The sequence below is a fragment of the Pinus tabuliformis genome, chromosome 5_2 (assembly GCF_031772625.1).
Source record: "Pinus tabuliformis cultivar Carrire ecotype Pingquan chromosome 5_2, CPIR1, whole genome shotgun sequence".
NCBI lineage: Eukaryota > Viridiplantae > Streptophyta > Pinopsida > Pinales > Pinaceae > Pinus > Pinus tabuliformis.
In genome coordinates, this window is record NC_142306.1 from 533,100,986 (window position 1) to 533,121,057 (window position 20,072).

A 20,072-nucleotide genomic window follows, 5' to 3' on the forward strand; every position below is an offset into this window, starting at 1 on the left:
CCTTATTAACAAGGGTAAAGGTGTGGATGCAGACCCATCCATATGCCTGTAGTTTAAAGGGATTCCAAGATCATCAAAGAGAAAGGTGAACATATGCAAACTCTCTGGGTGGTGAGAGAAGAAATCTCGAATCCTCCAGTCTTCTTGAATGTGACTTTTGGGATTTGGTTTCAATGCATGAACCACGTCTGGAAACTTCATACCATCGCGAACAAAGAATACATGAAAATTATTTCCAACAAGATCGAAGTTCCCGTGCAAGAGAAATGAAAATCCCATGAGCTATATGGGAAAAAAAAATGGGGTAGCATTAATTACAGAATAATCCTTTGAAAGAACTTTCAAAAATAGTCAAATATTTGGCCGAATAATGCAGCAATTTTGATCATAAAAAACAAATGCCTATTGCAACATACAAGACAAGAAACTTCAAAAAGAAAATGATCCATAAACTTTCTACTCGAACAGAGTTTAATAGAAGATGCAACCTCAATGATAAAAAACGTAGATGTCAATTTCGGCAGGGTACTACCTATATACCAGGGTTCCTCGTACTCCCTTTATTCTATAAATGGCACTCCCATCTAAGGAAGGATTTATAAAGCCAGTGTTGAAAGACTGAAATTGTAGCTATTGCATCAATCCAGAAGACGTTGAACACTTTTTTTATGGAGGCACCTTTTACCAAGCAGGTCTAAAGACGGATACAAGGCCTCTGTAGAGGTTAGCAGGGTACTACCTAGATACCAGGGTTCCCCTTACCTGTGCTTTATTCTGTAAATGGCACTCCCAACTACAGGAAGGCTTCATAAAACGAGTATTAGAAGACCAAAATTGTAGCTACTGCAGAAAGCAAGACGGGAAAAAGATTTGAATTACCTTCTGGCTGGAGGGAATGCCTTTGAGATAAGGTGAGCTCAATACCTGCAAAACACGGCACAGATTAAAAAGGATTATAAAGGATTATAGCAAAGCTTTGTAAATTTTATCGCTACAGAAGAAGAAACCCTAACTGATCAAATCTCCAAAGAAATTTGAACCAAAGAACTAATCCCCACACAAAGAACTAATCTATTTTTGTGGATTTGTTAATAAGTGACTTGTGGATGTGAGGGATGACACCTCCACCTGCTATGGTACCTTTGATCAGAGTATCAAGTTCTTCGTCTCCTCTAACAGAGAGCTGAAAATGCCTTGGGGTGATACGTTTAACCTTGAGATCTTTTCTGGCATTTCTTGCAAGTTCTAAAACCTCTGCAGTGAGATACTCCAGAATGGCTGCAGAATAAACAACTGCAGTTGCTCCCACCCTTCCATTTGTAGATACTCCAGACTTTAACAGACGGTGGATCCGTCCCACAGGAAACTACAATAAGAACAAATAGTTCAGTCCACCTATTACAGGAATCTTATGGAGTTCTTGCTCAGAGGAATTCTGAACTGTTCCAAAGTTTCAATGAAGATGTTTCTACCGGGAAGAAAGAAGCTAGAATTACTTTAGTTGAATCAACATTTTGACAAGAAAATTTATAGAAAATAAATAGATACAACTGTAAGTCAAACAACCAAAAATAGAGTCCCAGAGAGTTCAACATAAAACAGGGTCTCACAGAATTCAAGATATTACAGAAACCTTATGGAGTTCTTTCTCACAGGAGTATTTGAACTATTACAAAGCTTCATTGAAGATGTTCCTTCTAAGAAAACAGATTCCTAGAATTACTTCAGTTGAATCTAGACTTTGACATGCAAATCTGTAGAAAATAAATAACTACAAATGCAAGTCAAACAACTGAAAATCCTGTTCCAAAGTGACTGAGGCCTGTAATCTCCAATTCCAGGTATTCTTGACTTGGATTTGTATCAAAGGTTGCGAGAAAGATAGAGATGTTTTTCCAAGATAACATGAATAGCTAGGTGCAGTAGAAGAATGGCTAGATTTATCAAACAGTCTACTGGGAGATGGAGTAATGGGAACTCAAATCAAGTGTACAAGGTGGTGATGCATTCCATTCTTCAGAATACAACAAAGGATGTATGCCAGCCCCTATCACTTTGTAAAAAAACATTTAATCACTAGAGAAAGACGACATTTTGTTTGGAGAATGGGGAGGAGGAGTGGAAGAAATTGTGTAGGCCATATACGTAGAAATGTTTATTCTCTAAAGAAATGGAAGGAATACTTGTAATGACCCTGTACAGGAATTGTTTATATAAATAAAGCAAACCGCACTATTAATGTTTCAAAAAGTAATAGTGAAGGCAATACAGACTGTCAAATAGAAATCAACACAGCCGCAAATACTTGACTTAGACGTTAAATGAGAGCAAGTTCGTTGACAAATTGAACAGAGCGGATACTGTCCATTGACCTCAAACTTATTCAAAAAAGAAACTTCGGAGTATATACAGGAAATTAGGAGGGGTTTTACAAAGAGGCACGCATATTGTACTGTAATCACTACTGTGGAATTATTAAATAACAATTATCTATCTTAAGATAAATAGAATATAAGCAATATAGTTTTCACCGCCTTGAGTTGGAACTACAATAAACAGTGAACTTACTACCATATAAACAAGAGGAATGGCATGCCAAACATGCAAGATTTGATTGCAGAACTGTTTCAAACCAAGTGTTTAGCCATAAAATACCAAAATGCATATATGTATACTACAAGTAACATGTTAAACCAACAGTACAGGAAAAGGAAGAGCGAAATGTAAAACAAAACAACTGAGTTTGGTTCCGGCCAGAGCTAAAACGCTCAACATCCATAATGATTTAAAAACCCTCAAGTCCGACAGAGAAAAGTCGCTCTTCTCGAACAACCATAACATAATTTAATAATAAGTAAGCTTAGAGGAAACATAGCCACAAGAATGACCTGGTTCACTTCCGGGGTGAGGAGAAATTGTTGCCGCCACGGTTGCACTGTGGAAGCCATCGACAGTATAGACCTGTAGCTTTCCCCTGCAAAGAAGGGGAAAAGGAAGTTGTATACGATGATGAGCATGCAAAACAAAGGACCTATGATAACAGAAACATCATATATTCAACAAGAGCCTTACCTGCGAGGGTTGGTGTGTAGTGTGCGATAATGTTGAAAAAATTTCCTGGAAGACCTTACGCTTTTGTTGAATGAACCTAAGATCCAAGTGAAATTGGGAAAGATTTATCCAAGACAGAAAAACAAAATTCCTGGTGAAAACCTCAAGAGAGAGGATTTGTAACACTGAAGGAGGGTTTGCAACGGCTTCTAAGTCCGAGGAGGAAAAAGATACCTGTGGTGTGCTAGTGTAGGTTTCACCTCGAGCACCAGAAGAGCGAGGTTGCAGAGCGCCAACGGCCAAGGGAGAAATGAAAGGCGTGTTTCGGAGTTGGGGAGAGGTACAGGGATCTGCTTGAAAGGTGCAGGGATCGACCCTGGCAAGCGTAAGACCAGCGTAACAGGAAGACCGAAATGTCAGAACTGAATGGGACAGATGTCAGGTTCATGAATTAACAAACATAACAATATCATAACAATGAACATAAATTGCAGGATTTCCCGCTGAATGTGTGGACGCCTGTCAGCACGAGATTGCAGAACTCTCGGTTGTGCCTCTCTATTCCGACGCCACGTGTCAGCATGAGGAACAAAGGGACGACGAAAGTCCCTTTCAAAGGAAGGCCTATCGGCCTAAATATGATCTTGGAGTAGGTCAAAATAATCCTTTGGATAGTTGGCAGATACAAAATGCCTTTGATATTGTTCTATGTAACTCTTGAATCAACAGAAGTCAACAACCAATTTCTCTTCATACGAATACATTTTTACCAATTTCTTATAATATTATACTACTATCTCTCGTCCTATGGTTATCTTAGCTTCTATATGGATAGCTTGTCCATCGTAATTAATATACAATAAATATTTTTCTTCTAAACTCATCAGTTTATTTGAATGGCCACCTCAGTTTACGTATTCTCTAAACTTTCCTTACACATATTATTTTTTTCCTTTAACTAAACTTCAATTCATTTGGTGTTATAAGAATTTTGGACTAATGGGCTCTACACTATATTTAAAAGCTCAGAATCTAAACACAACATTACCTACAGGTGATAATGCATTATTTTCTGATTGTTCCCTACGTAGACTTACCAAAAAAGGTGTATAATTATTTAAGGAATAGAAGACTTCGCATGTTTTTTTTTTTTTAAGAAAAACAATTGTTCCGTTCTACATATAAATAATTTTTTTCCTTAGCCTAAAATGCAAGTCTAATATCATTTAGACATCAAAATATCATTTATAACCCCCAAAAAAACAATTTCTTCCTTAATGCTTTCCTTTGTTTTTATATATACATATATTAACTAAATTTACCAGTAACTAATAATTCCATGAATTTCCCTTTGATAATTAGGAAATAATTTCGCATTTAGACATTATTTTATACCATTCAACGACAAATCACAAACTTTACTCTCGAACTTGTAAAATTTAGGTCACCATTATAATTTCTAAACTATATATACCACTACATAATACCAAATGTAATATTTTTTTTTTCTAAGTAAAGACTACTGCTATATTAAAGAAAAGAAAATATGTACAGAGGTTTACATCCCGCGAGGAGACCGAAGCCAGTCCTCAAGCTGAAGAAGCTTTAACCGATTCATAAAACACAGTCCATTATAGTTCCTGGACGTCATATAGTCTGGACTCAAACTGACAAAAACTCCATATCTACTGGCAGGACAGAGCCAGTTTACATCATTAACCATTAAACAAAAATAACAAACTGCTGAAGCCTGAGACTTGCAGCAGTGGCCTAACCGAGCCCTAGGACTGAGTTGGACACAAAAAAGGACCCAAAGACACAACACGATTTGCAATACCATGACAGTAAGAAAAAAACAAAACAGAGCACCCGAGAACTAGACTGGCTGGTCGGAGGAGGCCTCATGCTTTCCTTTGTCTGGGCTTGGCGAGTCGAGCCAAATCACCATCTCGTCCTCGTTCTGAATCGACTCTCCTTGATCTGGCGGAGCACGTGCGCTGAAGACCTCCACCTCCATGTTTGAATTGGGTGGCGGCAGGACCTCTTGCACAGAGGCAGCGTAACCAGAGTTGCCCTGTATCAGAGCACAGGAGCTGAAGACTTCCATCTCCACGTTGGAATTGGGCGGCCGCAGGACCTCTTGCACAGAGGCTTTATAACCGGAAGTTTCCTGTATAGCTTGCTGGGCCGGAGCAGGTTGAATTGGAGCTACCGCGTGTCGACGAGTTCGATACACCAAGCCTTCCATATCACCCAGGAGGATATTGTTGTCTTGGACAGTTTCAGCTACAGGGGAACTAGAAGTTGACCGGCTAGGCTCTTCTTCAGAGATGAAGATGGTGAAAGTGACTACCACTTCAGGTCTAACAAGGCGGCTTGGAAATCTGAATCTAAAAGTCTGGTAGGTGCCCTGAGGAAGAAGACATTCCTGCTCCGAACTGGGAGACGAAGGTGGCTCTGTAGCAATTGGCTCAATTGGGTATAGGTCTTCCAGAACCACATGGGTACCGAACCTTCCTCCACTCCTAGGAACCCCTCGACTGCACGACATGGCTTGTAAAAGTAACGCTACCAAACACTCAATAATCTCTTGAAAATTTGTAGATAGAAAGCCCTCTCTCCGTGCACTGAAAGCAACAATGGGTTGGTTCTGCGTCATAACTGGCATTTCAAAATCAATATAATGCGTAACATGCAATCGCAACATGGGGGAATGGCCTTGGGCTTTTCTCCACTTTCGCATCGAAGCCTGAGCAGCCATGCTCGGCATCAATGCAGCGTCCCTCCTCCTTTGCCGCAGACCAAGAACATTAACCTGGTGCATTAACTGTCTGAGCTTTGTACAGGCCTCCTTGTACAGACGTCGGCGCTCCTTCCTGCCTCCAGGTGTCATGGCGCATGCCATAGTTATGGGCTAGTAAAGACACCCGCATCCGGGTGCGAGGTTTGAATCTGTGAGATTTCCTGAGAGATGATTGCCCTCAGTGTGTCTAATTGATCTCTGGAAGGAAGGTTGTCTACAGCGCCTTCGAAGTGGTTATCTTTTGCTTCCACGCCAAGGTTGGCTAGTAGATCGGCTAGCTTGTTTCCTTCCCGTCTGATATGCTTGAAAGTTATAGCTTGGTGCATGGATATCCAGTGGTTGATCAACTCAAGCCTCTGGGACATTCTCCAACTGCTGCTTATTTTGTGTACCGGGGAGCCATGCTGAAGCTTTGTGGCCATTCTGATTATTATCTGCGAGTCCCCTTCTACAATGAGGGGGAAGAAATTTTTCCTGTGTGCTATTTTGAGTCCTCGCCATAGACCTTCCAATTCCGCAGAATTGTTAGTATCCCAGCCTATCGAGCCCATGAAGATGCTTAGAGGATGGCCATTGTGATCCCTGTACACGCCTCCATAGCCTGCTTGTCCGGGGTTTCCTTTAGAGGCTCCGTCGAAGTTGAGTTGAATCATGCCTGCCGGAGGAGGATTCCATGAACTTGCTTCCTGTCTGTGCTTGTTAGGAGTTCTATCTTTAGTTGAGTAATGGTTTATACTCATTTTCCAGTTGTCCCATATGGCTTTTTCTTGAGGTAGAGTCGGAAGGTCGTCGGGGTGCCATTCCTTGAGTGAGAGAGTTTCCTTAATGTTATGATGGACAAGATTCCATAGTTTTTCCAGCGTCAGCGTTTGATCTTTGAATATTCTTCGATTGCGCTCTTTCCACAAATTCCACATCAGGAAGCCTGGGATGAGTATCCATAACTCATTGAGAATGGGACTTTGAAAGGGGGCTTGGCTTCCATTGTCGATTGTTCCTCTGAGGTCGTTTGGCACTCTTCTTTCCTTTTGACATCGGAATGCTATCTTCTCCCATAGTTTCTTTCCCATTTCACAGTTCTGCATGAGATGTATTGCTGTTTCTTCCTCCTTTCGGCACATGTAGCAAATGGATGGGCCTGAGAAATTCCTCTTTCTGAGCTTGTCCCAAGTTAAAACCCTGTTATGACAAAGAAGCCAAAGAAATGTGGACACTTTCGGCCAGTTGGTTTTATGCCATACTTTTCCCCATACCTTATCTTTGTGTATTTGCCCCTGTATGATTATGTTATAGGCTTCCTTGGTCGTGAAAACTCCTCTTTCTCCATGTCCCCATCTTAAGATGTCCGGTTCATCCGAGACTCTTATCTGCCTTTTTTGAAGTTCTGTTTCGAGGAGTTGATGTGTCTGTTCTGAGCCATTCGGGAGGAGCAGATGTATGTCTTTCCACTTCCTGTAGTCTTGAGGAGCTTCGGAGGTCCAGCATTGATTAACTTTGGCTTGATGGTGTATTCCTCTCGCGTTGTCTGGAAGACCCTGAAGAATGTCGTTGATTTTTGGCATCTGCTGCCACGAATCATCCCAAAAACGTGCTATACTGCCATTTTTGATTTCCCAGAAGCAGTGTTCTTGAATGAGAGATCTATTTTGTATGGCCGCGTTCCAGATTGCAGATCCTGAGTTTGTCTCAGTCATGCGTAGTCTTTCCTCCAATGGATGGTTGCTGGCATACTTGGCTGTCCAGAGGGAAGCCCATGGTGTTTTAGGATTCGCCAACCATCGCCACCAGATTTTGGCCCCCATTGCTTTGTTGCTGTGCTCGGGATCTCTCAGACCTATGCCTCCTGCATATTTGGGTAAACATACTTTCTCCCACTTTAGAAGGGCCCACTTTCGATTCTGTCCTAAGCCTCCCCATAGAAATGTTCGCTATAGATTCTTGATTTCTTTTAGGACCCATTTAGGGGCCGCTAAAATGGAGAAGAGATACAAAGGCATAGATTGGAGTACTGCTTTTATTAGGACTATTCTGCCTGCCATGTTCAGAGATCGATTAGTCCAAAGGAACAGACGATCTTCTAATTTTTCTAAGAGATGCTTCCAGGAGGAATGCTTGAGAGCGGAGCTTGTGAGCGGGGCACCTAGATACTTGGATGGCAAGGAGGTGGAGGTGAATCCCAGAATGCGCTCAATTGCTCTTTGAGTGGTGACGGGGGTGTTGAAGAAATAAATTTGGGATTTGACTTGATTGATGAGGGCGCCGGATGCATCAGAGAAAGTGGAAAGAAGGGTTTTTATGAAGCGAGCTTCTTGGACCGAGGGATGGGCAAAAAGCATGTTGTCATCTACAAATTGCTGGTGGGTATGGACCGGGGAGTTGTGAAAAGAGAGACCTCTTAGCTTTCTATTGGTCTTGGCTGCTGTGATGCTTCTACCCAAGCCCTCAGCCATGATAACGAAAAGGAAGGGGGATAAGGGATCTCCCTGCCTTATGCCTCTAGAGGGGCGAAAAGTGGCTGAGGGGATGCCATTAATTAAAACTGAGAAGAAAGCAGAGGATATTAAACTGTAGATCCATCTAATCCAGGCGGGAGCAAAGCCAAAAGCTGTTAGAATTTTGTGAATGTATACCCAACTTAAGCTGTCAAAAGCTTTGGAGAGATCTAGTTTAAGCAGCATACCTGGTTTTTTTGTCACTTTTAGAGAGTGAATTAGCTCATGAGTGAGAATAATTCCATCTGTAATTTGGCGTCCTTCAACATAGCCAGATTGCTCAGGCGAGATGATGAGGGGAAGAAGCGGTTTGAGCCTGTTAGCAATGACCTTTGAAATAATTTTGTATATCATGTTACAGAGTGCAATAGGCCTGTATTTGTCCGGTTTGTTGGAATCTTCTCCCTTAGGGACTAGAGCAATGAAAGTAGCATTTAGTCCTGGATACATCCACCTGAGCTCTCTGGACTCCTCGACCACCTGCCATACTTCATTATTTATCAGGTCCCAGAATTTGTGGAAGAAGTTTGCTGTGAAACCGTCCGGTCCGGGCGCTTTTCCTTCTTTCATCTGTTTAACCGCCTCTTCAACTTCCTGCATAGTGATAGGTTGGATCAGTAAACTGTTGTGCTCCTCCGTTATGACCTTGGGTATGTTCCTAGTGAGTCGGTTGATAGCTGGCATTCGATTGATTTCGGGCTCTTGGTAGGCTTTTGTGAAATGGTTGGTGAATTCCTTTTCTATGCCCTCATGTGTTTCAATCTTCTCTCCCTGCTCATTAGTAACATGAGTAATTTGATTCATCATTCTTCTTTGGACTGTGGTTTTGTGAAAGAATTTTGTATTTTTTTCCCCTTCTTTGAGCCATCTTATTCGGGATTTCTGCCGCCATAGGATTTCCTCCTGCTTAGCTCTTTCTAAGATTTTTGATTCTATATCTTGTTCCTGTTTGGAGAGTTCCTCTGTTCGCCCGCTAGTGATAATTGATTGTTGTATTTTCTTCATTTCAGTATGGAGTTGGGCCTGATCTGCAAAGATGTTACCAAATGTCTTGTGGTTCCAATTTTTGATGGCCTTTTTGAGATTTTTAAGTTTTTGTTGGAACCTGGCCATTCTTGTACCCTCGGTTGTATTGAAATTTGTCCAGCATGATCTGACCATCTTTTCAAAATCTGGATGAGAAAGCCAAAATTCCTCAAAACGAAAGGGGCGTTTGAGGTTTTGACCAGGCCTGTTCCATTGGAGTTCTATGGGCCAATGATCTGATCCAGAGCATGGGATAATGGAAGCTGTAAATTCTCCACCTACATGAGTTGCGTTATCTGAGATGAGGAACCGATCAAGGCGCGATGCTATTTGTTGCGCTCCTGCTCTCTTATTTGTCCAGGTGAAGATTCCGTTGCTGGTTGGGACGTCCATTAGCCAGTTGCTGTTTATGAAGTTCTTTAGAAGACCGTCATCATTATTTGAGTTGCTTCTGCCTCCTCTTTTTTCGTCCATACTGGCTATCAAGTTATAATCTCCTCCAGAGATCCATAGAGGAAGAGGTCTGTCTCTATTGAGTTCCGACAATGTGTTCAGAAGTTGGTTTTTTTGAGCTGTTTCCTGTGGGAAATACACATTAGTTAGCAGTCCATGAGCATTCGTACCTGAGAGATGGAATGTGGCTTGGATGAAGTTCTTATTAGCTTGAATGTTGCTGAGGTGGATTTTCCGGGCATCCCAAAGAATGGCTAAGCCCCCGGAAGCGCCGTGTGCGTCTACTGCTGTGACGAGCCCTCCTGGCCAGGCCTTCGCAGCTATTCTTTCCAGAACTGTGGAGTTACACTTCGTCTCTTGTAGAAAGAGAATACTGGGTTTTTCTTGCTTCAACATGTTTTTTAGGATTCTTCCTTTCCTGGGGCCGTTAAGCCCTCTAATATTCCAAGAGATTAACTTCATTGAGAAAGGTTGGGGTGTACATTGAAGTACTTAGTCAGTTTGGCATATCGCCCTGACTCCACCAGAATCTCTCCTATCTTGATTGTTCTTTCTAGGGTGGTTTTCCGTCCCCTTTTTTTGCTGTCCTTGGTTATGAACTTGCCGTCCCATGGACTGCCAATCTGTACCCCTAGAGAATATTTTTTCTGTGCCTTGCTTAATACTGCTACTAGATTGTCCACCTGCTGTTCCGGGATTTTTTCGAAGTTCTTTGTACGACATGCTTGTTCCAGACCTGGGATATCCAGCTCCCCGATATCCAGGGTCTCCAGGTCCTCGTCCATCACTTGGGGCGATTGAAGAATATCCTCTGTTTCTGTCGAAGCTTTTCCGCTTAGTTGAGAGTACTCCATATCCATTTTTTCAATTGGCTTTGACATGTTATTATGAGGCTCTTTCAGGTGCTCTTGATGGATGATATTTTTCCCTCCTTGCATTGATGTTTCCCCCGGTTGTTGTTGCTGGACTGCTTCGTCTTTCTCCTGTTCCTCGTCCGAACCTTTCTCATCTGTTTTGTTCAGAACTTCGAATCTGTTGCTAGATGTTGCCTTATTGCTAGGGTTTGCCTTGGGATTGTTGGTGGGCTTTTTGTTTCCTCTTCTTCGATTGACAACCTTTGTGAATCCATCAGGAGAATGATTGCTGGATTTGTCCGGCATAGAGGGTGGCTTATTTAGTGGGCAGTCTCTATACAGGTGTCCTATTTCATGGCATTTCCTACATCGAAAGGGAACCTGTTCATAGTCTATGACTTGAACCCATTCAGAGTCTTCGTGAAAGAAGCTTACCGTATCTGGCAATGGTTGTTTGAGATCCATGTAAACACATATCCGGGCGTATGAAATCTGCTTGCGAAGTCTTGTTTCCTCTGCTACCCTTACAAATTCGCCAATAGCATTGCCGATCTCCTTCAGTGAAGTTTCCTCCCAGTATTCCCAAGGCAAAGAGTAAAGCCTTATCCATACTGGCGCGAAACTCAAATCCTCCTTGTCTGGGTTGAATCTTTCCACCCAGCCTTTGAGAAATAGGCCTGCCGAATTAAAAAAATATGGCCCTCCTTCCAGGATTCTGGTTCGATCTTCTAGACAGTTGAAAACAGCAGTGAAGAAGCCCTTTGCTCCTAAATGCAAAGATATGTCCCCTTTTGGATGCCAAACAGTGCTGATCCAAGCCCTCAGAGCTCGTTCTGTAGGCCAAATCCCTATAAACTTGCCGATCAATGCATGATCCCACATGTACTGTATTCGGGCGTTGATTCTTTCACTTGGGAAGAACACCTTTGGTCGATTAGTGGCAACAGGTTTGCAAGTTGAGGAACTTGCTTTATTTCTGTTCTCTGTCTCAGATTCTTTATCCCTCTGCTGATTGTTGTGCCTGGTACCTTCGCTGACTTCATTCGGTTTGTCCCCATCTGCCGTTTGCCGTGCTCTCGCGTCCGGAGAGGGGGGAGGCTCTTGGCCCTCCCCCTGGGGGGGAAACATTGTTCTGGCCCTTATGGTTCCGTCCACCAGCGCTCTGCTTCACCAGTGTTTACCGCAGGTCTCTGGCTCAACAGGCCTGCCGCCTGCAGGGTACTGTCAAAACCCTAAGGAAACCCGTGTTGTTCCATTCCAATACCAAATGTAATATTAGATAATACCAAATGTAATATTAGATAATTCCAATTTAAAGAAATTCAACCATTGTACATCATAACAGATTATTTCTCCCATCAAATGTTAATTTGAAGTTAATTCATGGTTATTCTCATCACTAACAATTTCCTTCAACAAGTTTATCCTTCATGAATGCATATAGATTGTGATATAAATAACATTATCATACGAAAGGATAAGTAATCATGTATGCAGTATCTAAAGTATGTGAATTGAAGACCAACCGACAACATTTCTTTTAACCATTTTACCTTCGATGCAAGGTTATAGAAATGGTGAACAAAAAATCAATAACACATGTAATAACAATTAAAGTATGCATGCAAATAGTAATAAGATCATTTATTTAATTATATCAATGCATAAAAAATAGGTTCAGATCAATGAGAATTTTCATTTAACCACTGTTACTGTTTGGGGATTATTCTATAATAAAGCACATTCCACCCTACCATGAACTGTCTCTAGTAGTTCCCCTCGAACTAAGACTTTCTTACCAATACGAATCAACTTATTTGATTCCTAGGTGGTTTGTTTTATGCATTTCTTCCCACCATATTTTTTTAGCAACATCCTTTTTTAAGGAATGCAAGCCTTTTTCCTATCGTTTTTGCTTCTTCTATTTTTTCGAAGAACATTCTTTTCTTTTCCTTCAAAGCACATCTTTCTCTCTTTCAATGATTTATTCCACCACACTTAGTATTTATATCCCACTAAGTGATTAACATAATCTTTCTCTCCCATTATGTTAATATTTTTATTTATTTTCTCTTAGTGATTTTTAGAAGACTTTTAGCGAAGGTCCATCATGTGGACTTAACTACCAATAACTTTTCATAAGTTGGTAAGAAGTCTTCTAAAACTTTAGCTCTCTTTCCTAAATGTTATAGACAGTTTTGTGCCTTACAGCATTAAGCATGAAATGTCCATAATCTAAGGGATCCAAAGTCCCTAAACATGTTGTTCCTACCCCTAGAGGAACAAGGCTAACAAACCACAGCAATTCACAGAAGTTCTCCACCAGATATCATTTTGCAGGCTCTTACCAGCGCCACTTCTCCTATATAGATTGGAGGTGGAAGTGAGAAAGTTCCCATTAATGTGGGGTCTTTCAGTAGGCGTACTCCAATATCTTGAAGCGAATGGTTGCTCCCATGGATCATGGGAATGCTTCCCGTAACTTGTGAACCATTAGGGAGGAAGTCTTGTTGGTCGACGATCGTAATCCCTCCTTGAAAAGGGAATGCGATCTTCCTAAAATAAGCCGACACTACAGCTGCCATGGCATATATCCACGGTCTTCCCAGTAGGATGTTGTAGTCAAGATTCCCATCGATGACTTCAACATCTATTTCTATTGTTTTTCCCCCCAGTTCAACCTTCAAGTTATTTAGGATACCGCACGGGGTATAGGTCCTTCCGTCGAAAGCTTTCAATGTCGTCGAAGATCGCGACAAGGTCGGAGACCCTAAAGTTTTGCAGCAACTCATCGACATAATACATGTAGATGCCCCCTCATCAATAATTGTTCTATGAATAGTTTTGTTGAGGGCTTTCACTTGAATAAGGAAAGCTAGTTGAGCTGGTAACTGAGGATCGTATCCTTTGTGGTTGAAGCATACAAGATTGGAATCCTTAGGATCAACCCCACCAATCGCCGATAACAAAGCCTGCCTTTGGGATGGACAATTTTGTAGTACTTCAAGAGTTGACATAGCGGATGGTGATTGGGCCAAATCTTCCACTATGTTATAATGCTGCGCCGCTCTGGCGCGAGGATTAAATGTCGACTTGTGTACTACTCCCTTTGGCGGTTTTATTGTAAATTCAGGAATGATGGGTAGTACAACTTCTGTTGAAGTTGTTGTCGAACTACTTGGTTGATCTTCACCTTTGTCGTTCGACAGCTGCGGATTCCCGTAATCTTTGTTCCTTGTCGAAATCAAAGCATCATTTTGTTGCTTGGAGATCGACAACATTAGCACTTGCGACGGGGAAGCATTTCCACTATCAACCAGATTTTGACCTGGATTTGGGAACGGATCAGTTAACACAGCTGAGGTTTGCGAACTTTTGAAGAACCTTTTAAGCTCAACTTTGTATGGACAATTGCCTGTCCAATGATCCTCATCACATATTTGACATGGATTTTTTGGTTTCCCTTTCCCAGGAGGGTTTGAAGAAGTTTTTCCAGGGGATGACTCACCCTGTTTCTTCTTCTTCCCTTTGTTTTGCTTTTTCTTGCTTCCTGGTTGATTGGTTTCTTTGCCTTTATCTACCGATACAGCATTTACTTCCGAAGCAAGAATTTCTTCTTTTGCATTTTGATCTGAAATCTTACGGGCCTTCTTGGAGTTGGCCTTTGTCGATTTCGCGTTTGTCGTGCCAATCACGCCATCACCGGCATGAGAGTCACTATTTGATTTAGGAGGAGGAGGAATTGAGAATTCTGGTCTAGGGGCGTCAGGTATTTTGTCATAGAGCGTGCCAGACTGAGTGTAGACTAAGTCTAGATATTGTGCACGAGCAATAACTTGCTCCTCCGTTACGACTCCCCCTTGGCCACATCTTCTGTTATGGTAGGAAGTAACGACTTGATAAACCATTCAGCTAATAGCTGATCGGGAATGTACGTTTTCACCATCCTACGACGACGACGCCACTCATGTATATGATCGGATATATGAGTGGTCGTTGTCTGCTTGAAGTTGGTTAAGATTTCCGTTCCCGTTTCATACCTTATCGGTAATTGAAAATGGGTTAAGAAAGTCGTGGCTAGGGAGCTGAAATTGTTGAACGAGGCTCTAGGTAATTCAATATACCATTTAGACGCTGGACCCGTTAACGTCCTCTGAAAAAGGTGAAGCCTTATCGAATCATCATTTAGGGTGTTTGATGAACACCACAGATGAAAAGTCATCACGTGATTCGATGGGTCTTCACCTGGATTTCCATTAAATTTAGGAATGTCCGATGGAAGTTTGTCAAGAATCACTGGCCACCAAGGGGCGTAAGCAATCAGATCGTTGGTTAACCGGTGTAAATCGGGTAACTCTAAAGTTGCCACGAATGGTAACTGTTGATTCAAGTTAGGTGAAGCATACCTAGGGTATGATGGAATTGCCTGAGTAGTGGGCCTTTGCATACCAGCATAATGTAACTGATGGTGGTATGACTGATACGATTGGTGGACTTGACCACTGTAAAGCGGTTGGTTTTGACCGTTTTGAATATACGGTTGTACACTGTTCGCAAAGATCTGCTGCTCAGAACCTTGGTATACTTGCTAGAATTATGGTTGTTGGTATTGCACCAGCCACAGTTGTGATGCCATGTTCTGCTGTGCTATACTAACCGTTGGACCAAGGTGTGGGGTAATTGTACCCGTTTGGACCTGTGTCGCCCCACCAGTAGGCGATTGTGGCTGAGTCACTGGGTCAAGGGGCTACTGCATTACAACCTGAGAAATCTGAGGTTGACATACAACATGCAACGTTTGAACTTGCGACACTGTTACAATAGCCGGTGTGGTTGGGATGTTCGACATAGGTACACATTGTTGCATAGAATACACAACCCTTAGTTGTTGAGGTAGCATAGGTACCCAACCACTTGATGTAACTCCAGTATAACCTGAATACTGTTGTGAACTCCCGTATGGATACCCTCCCGGAGGGGGTAATGAAAGGGCATATTGCCCCCCATACGGTAGCAATCCGGAACTCAAGGGGATTGTTTTTCCTTGGGGACTGGATTGCCCAAATTGACCTCCAAATGGATCAATCTGGCGAGTCTCAACATAAGAGTTGCCGGATATTATTCCGGAGGAACAAACTGGAACGGACCACACTGTTGAAATAGTCCCTGGGTGGACTCCTTCTAGCGGTTGTGAGCTAGTCGGGACAGATGGTATGCCGGCAAACATTGTCGGAGTGACGGCAGGGAGTTCTGCTGTTGCTGTGTCATTCGACACAGTCCTAGATGTTGTCGGTTGTTCAGACATTTTGAGTCTATCCAATAGATTGCCTAGCGATTCTACAGGAACTTCCACTGGTGATAGACTAACTTCTGATGTAGAAGGAAATAGAGTGACCCCTACTCCAAAATGTGTTGGAGTACTTGCTTGCAGATCCTCTACAATTTCCTTTATCGCAATCAAACCAGGTGGAAGGGGAAGACCGTCAGGTCCGTAAAATATCTCTGGTGCCGAAGAAGGGGTTGAATCGACAGCAACAGTTGTTTGAGGAGCAAGACTCTCTGAACTGGTCACAGCTGGAACTGGTTCAGTAGCGCAAGTATTTGCTCCCAGACTAGGATCAGTGTTACTGTCCCTCTGTGGCTGTTGAACTTCTTCTGTAGAGGCAGGGTTTCCAGAAATGTTTGGAGTAACCGGAATCTCAGATGTCGTTGGAACACTTGTTCTAACTTTGATAGGAGATTTCGAACCGGTTAAACGAGTTCGCTTTGTCCGTACTGTTTTCGATTCCGGAGACAAATAAGATTGACTCGTAAGCCTCCGCGAACGATGGGGTTTCAATTGACTTTCTTCCACGATTGCGGATTACTCGATCAACCAAAATACAAAAGGGGAAAATGTGTTTCCGAATTAAATGAAATTTTTAGATGCTTTTAGACACAACTTGCTTTTTCAATTTTAAAGAGTCGAGAAAAAGCTAAAGATGACTCTAGTCTCCTTCGATGTTTTAACGAGCCCGAAGTGACAAATTCTCGGATGGACTTTTTCTGTTATAGAGTCTGAAAAAGGCCAAAAGGAACTGCTCTGGAGTTCTAGGTAGAGGGTGTGCCAAACTTTTCGCAAAACCAGAGAATACTTTTTAGGGTACGGGCGGTCGATCTTCCTGAATGCTGTGTTCAGTGCATTGCGATCAGTAGGGCGGCCGACACGGCTTCATAAGGATAAAGGTTTTATGCCTATAGGGGTCTCCCAATATATACGCGACGGTATGTGGGAGCACAATCCGTACTGGCGCTATCGTCCCTCAGGAGGAATCACCCACCATCAGCGAGATCGGCAGTCACCAGGCTTTACGACGCCGGAACACGTCTCTAGCCTAGACCTCTATGTTGTGCGTTATGTTGCAAAGCGTTGTTAAGTTCATTCAATTTATTTTAGGTTGATCTTTTTAGAAGTTTTCCTTTTTAGGTTCACCACGAGATGTATGATACAATTCCTAAATGCAGTCTAAAGATGATAAGCAAGCTTTATATCTTTTCAACTTTGAAAATCCTAGCTACTAAGGGAAAACAAAGACACCATCTTTTCTCAAAGAGTAATCAACACACTCTAATGCACTTTTCCTAAATCAATCATGCAAACTATCAAAATTCAAATGCACAATGCAGGTGTTTGTTTTCCACTTTCTTAGTATTGATGCCTACAAAGAAAGCTTTTTGTACAACTTTGAATTTGCTTTTAAATGACAAATACAAACAAGTTTACTTTTTCGAAATCAGAGAGGGTAGAAGAGATTACAACACTTAATGATTTCCGAAATGAGTACTTGTTTCGACACTTAAAAGAGACAAACTCAAACCAAAAGAAAAAGTAAATGTATAATCAACTGCAAACAGCCAATGAACTCTCTCCTAAGATCACAATCAACAGATCTGAATCAAGGGCTACAGGATGACTATTTCACTCTTGCAAAGGAAGACTGTAAATGACGCCACAAACACATAAAAACACTCACAGTATTTTTGTACAAAAGGAGGCGGAATTTAAGCAGAGAAAAGGAGTTATCAGACTGGTACCTATGCTGGTTACAGGCTGCAAAAATCAGAGATCAAAACAAGGCAAAACAGAGCAGAGAACCCCAGCTGCACAAGGCCAAACTGGATCAGCGCAACCTCAACACAGGGGTTTTGACATTCAGCGCAGGTAGCCTTCACGGGACCTGCGTTGAAATGCAGAACCTCTTCACAGGGTCTGCGCTGAAGGAGAAACGAGAGTTTCTCACTGGGTTTTGGGTCACAGGTTGCTGATTAATCTACAGATTCAGGCCAAATCAAAGCAACAAGCAAGGTACAATCAAAGGGATGCTTTGAGGGAGTACTAAGATCTATCACAAAGGATCATCAAATCATTTGTGAGTGCATTGTTCAGATCATAGACAAATCCAGTGATTGGATCAAAGCAACAACTGTCTACTTTGCATCTAAGAATAGCAGATGTAGTTCGATTGTTGCTGTTGAGTCTATGAAACAAACAATGATGGAAACACAAATAAAATGACTAAACAGATCTCCCCAGTGGAGTCGCCAATTTGTTGTGGGGAAAAATGCCTATGCAGGACGATCCTATCCACCTAAGGTGTGACAGTGCCTTAGCAACAAACAGAGACAACTATTCTAGTATTCTTCCTTTATGAATTAAGAATGAAGAGAGATGGATGGACTAACCGGTGTCATTCGTTTGTCCCTCGATCCAGTTTCCCTTCTCTTTGAGCGTTCCCAGCTACTTGCCTTCTCGCTCGCCCAGCTTCAAGAGGTTTTTGCAAGATCACAAGAAGAGAACACTACACAAGACATGGATTCATATTCATAACTAGTTCAGGATTAGAAATAAACTAAACATACTAATGCAATCATACATCAAAGATACATCAGTATATAGGAGAAGTGGCACTGGTAAGAGCCTGCAACATGATATCTTCCACGAAGATCTCAGAAGGCGATATCAACATGGATCATGAAATGGTTTTGCCCCCAAGCCCTATAGAAATATTGTAGCAATCAATGTTTCGGGCATGGGAGGCGAACCCAAATCAACGCTCATCAAGCGTTTGGGTAGATAGGTCTAGAGAATATGGTACCCCATTAGATCCTTGGTCGAGAGCGCAAGGAACCGACGAAGGAATCCTACAATCAATGATGATTGAGGGGACACCATGGAATGATTGCCACCATCGTTCCCTTCTTCCAGAATATGAAGAAGATACTCAACATGACCTTTACCACCCTTCAGTTTTTGAATTCCTATCAAATACTGTAAATACGGTGGATTCCGAGCAAAACTTATCCAATATTGAAGAGACTATAGCCATAAATATCTCGACTAAAACAAATGTTGTAGAGAATATTTATGTCGGCAAAGGATGTTTTCCTTCAGAACTGGAAATATATAACGCTCTTTTTCGCGAGTGCAGAGATGTCTTTGCTTGGTCATATGATGAAATTCCAGGCATTGACTCCAGTATCGTTGAACACGAAATTAAGATGTATCCTGATGTCAAACTAGTAAGACAACGGCTTAGGCAGGTGCACCCCAAGAAAGCCGTTGCCATTAAAGCAGAAGTTGAAAAACTTCTCCATGCTGGTTTCATCTACCCGGTTCCTCTAACCGATTGGGTATCGAATATTGTCCCTGTTATGAAGAAACAAGGGACAATTAGAGTGTGTGTCGATTATAGGGATGTAAACCAAGCTTGTCCGAAAGACAACTACCCTACACCCTTCATCGACCAGATAATTGATGAATGCGCCAGATGTGAAATCTTTTCATTCATGGACGGATTTTCGGGGTATAATCAAATAAATATCCACCCACAGGACCAGTCAAAGATTGCATTCATTTGTCCGTGGGGCACATTCGCTTATCGAAAATTACCCTTTGGTTTAAAGAACGCAAGGGCGACGTTTCAGAGGGAAATGAATTATGCCTTCCATGACATCAAGAACATCATTCAACCATATCTTGATGACCTTCCGGCTCATTCGCGAAAGCGGACTGATCATCCGTAGCATTTAAGAGCGATATTTCTACGTTGTTGACACTACAAGATAAGACTCAATCCACACAAATGTGTATTTTGCGTCGGTTCTGGTCGTTTACTTGGCTTTGTAGTCTCTAAGGATGGGATTCGTCTCGACCCTTGCAAGGTTCAGGCAATCATTAATTTGCCTCCACCTTCAAAATTGCTTCAGATTCAGAAACTCCAAGGGAAAGCAAACTTTCTGAGGAGGTTCATTCCAAATTACGCAAAACTTGCTAAAGGTTATACTCGTCTTTTGAAAAAGGATGTACCTTTTGTCTGGGATCAGGTGGCGCAAGCTTCTTTTGACGCTCTGAAA

The 20,072-nt window shown here is 42.1% G+C and overlaps 1 protein-coding gene across 1 annotated transcript; it reads right to left on the reverse strand.

The window, feature by feature from the left end:
- Positions 1-5,958: 5,958 nt before the first annotated feature.
- Positions 5,959-10,221, reverse strand: LOC149160075 (uncharacterized). Its single transcript, XM_089434503.1, has 3 exons — positions 9,505-10,221; positions 8,535-9,117; positions 5,959-7,697 (listed from the first exon to the last, which is right to left on the reverse strand). The coding sequence occupies exons 1-3, from the start codon at positions 10,219-10,221 to the stop codon at positions 5,959-5,961; spliced, it is 3,039 nt and encodes a 1,012-aa protein (XP_089290629.1).
- Between the last annotated feature and the right edge of the window lie 9,851 nt (positions 10,222-20,072).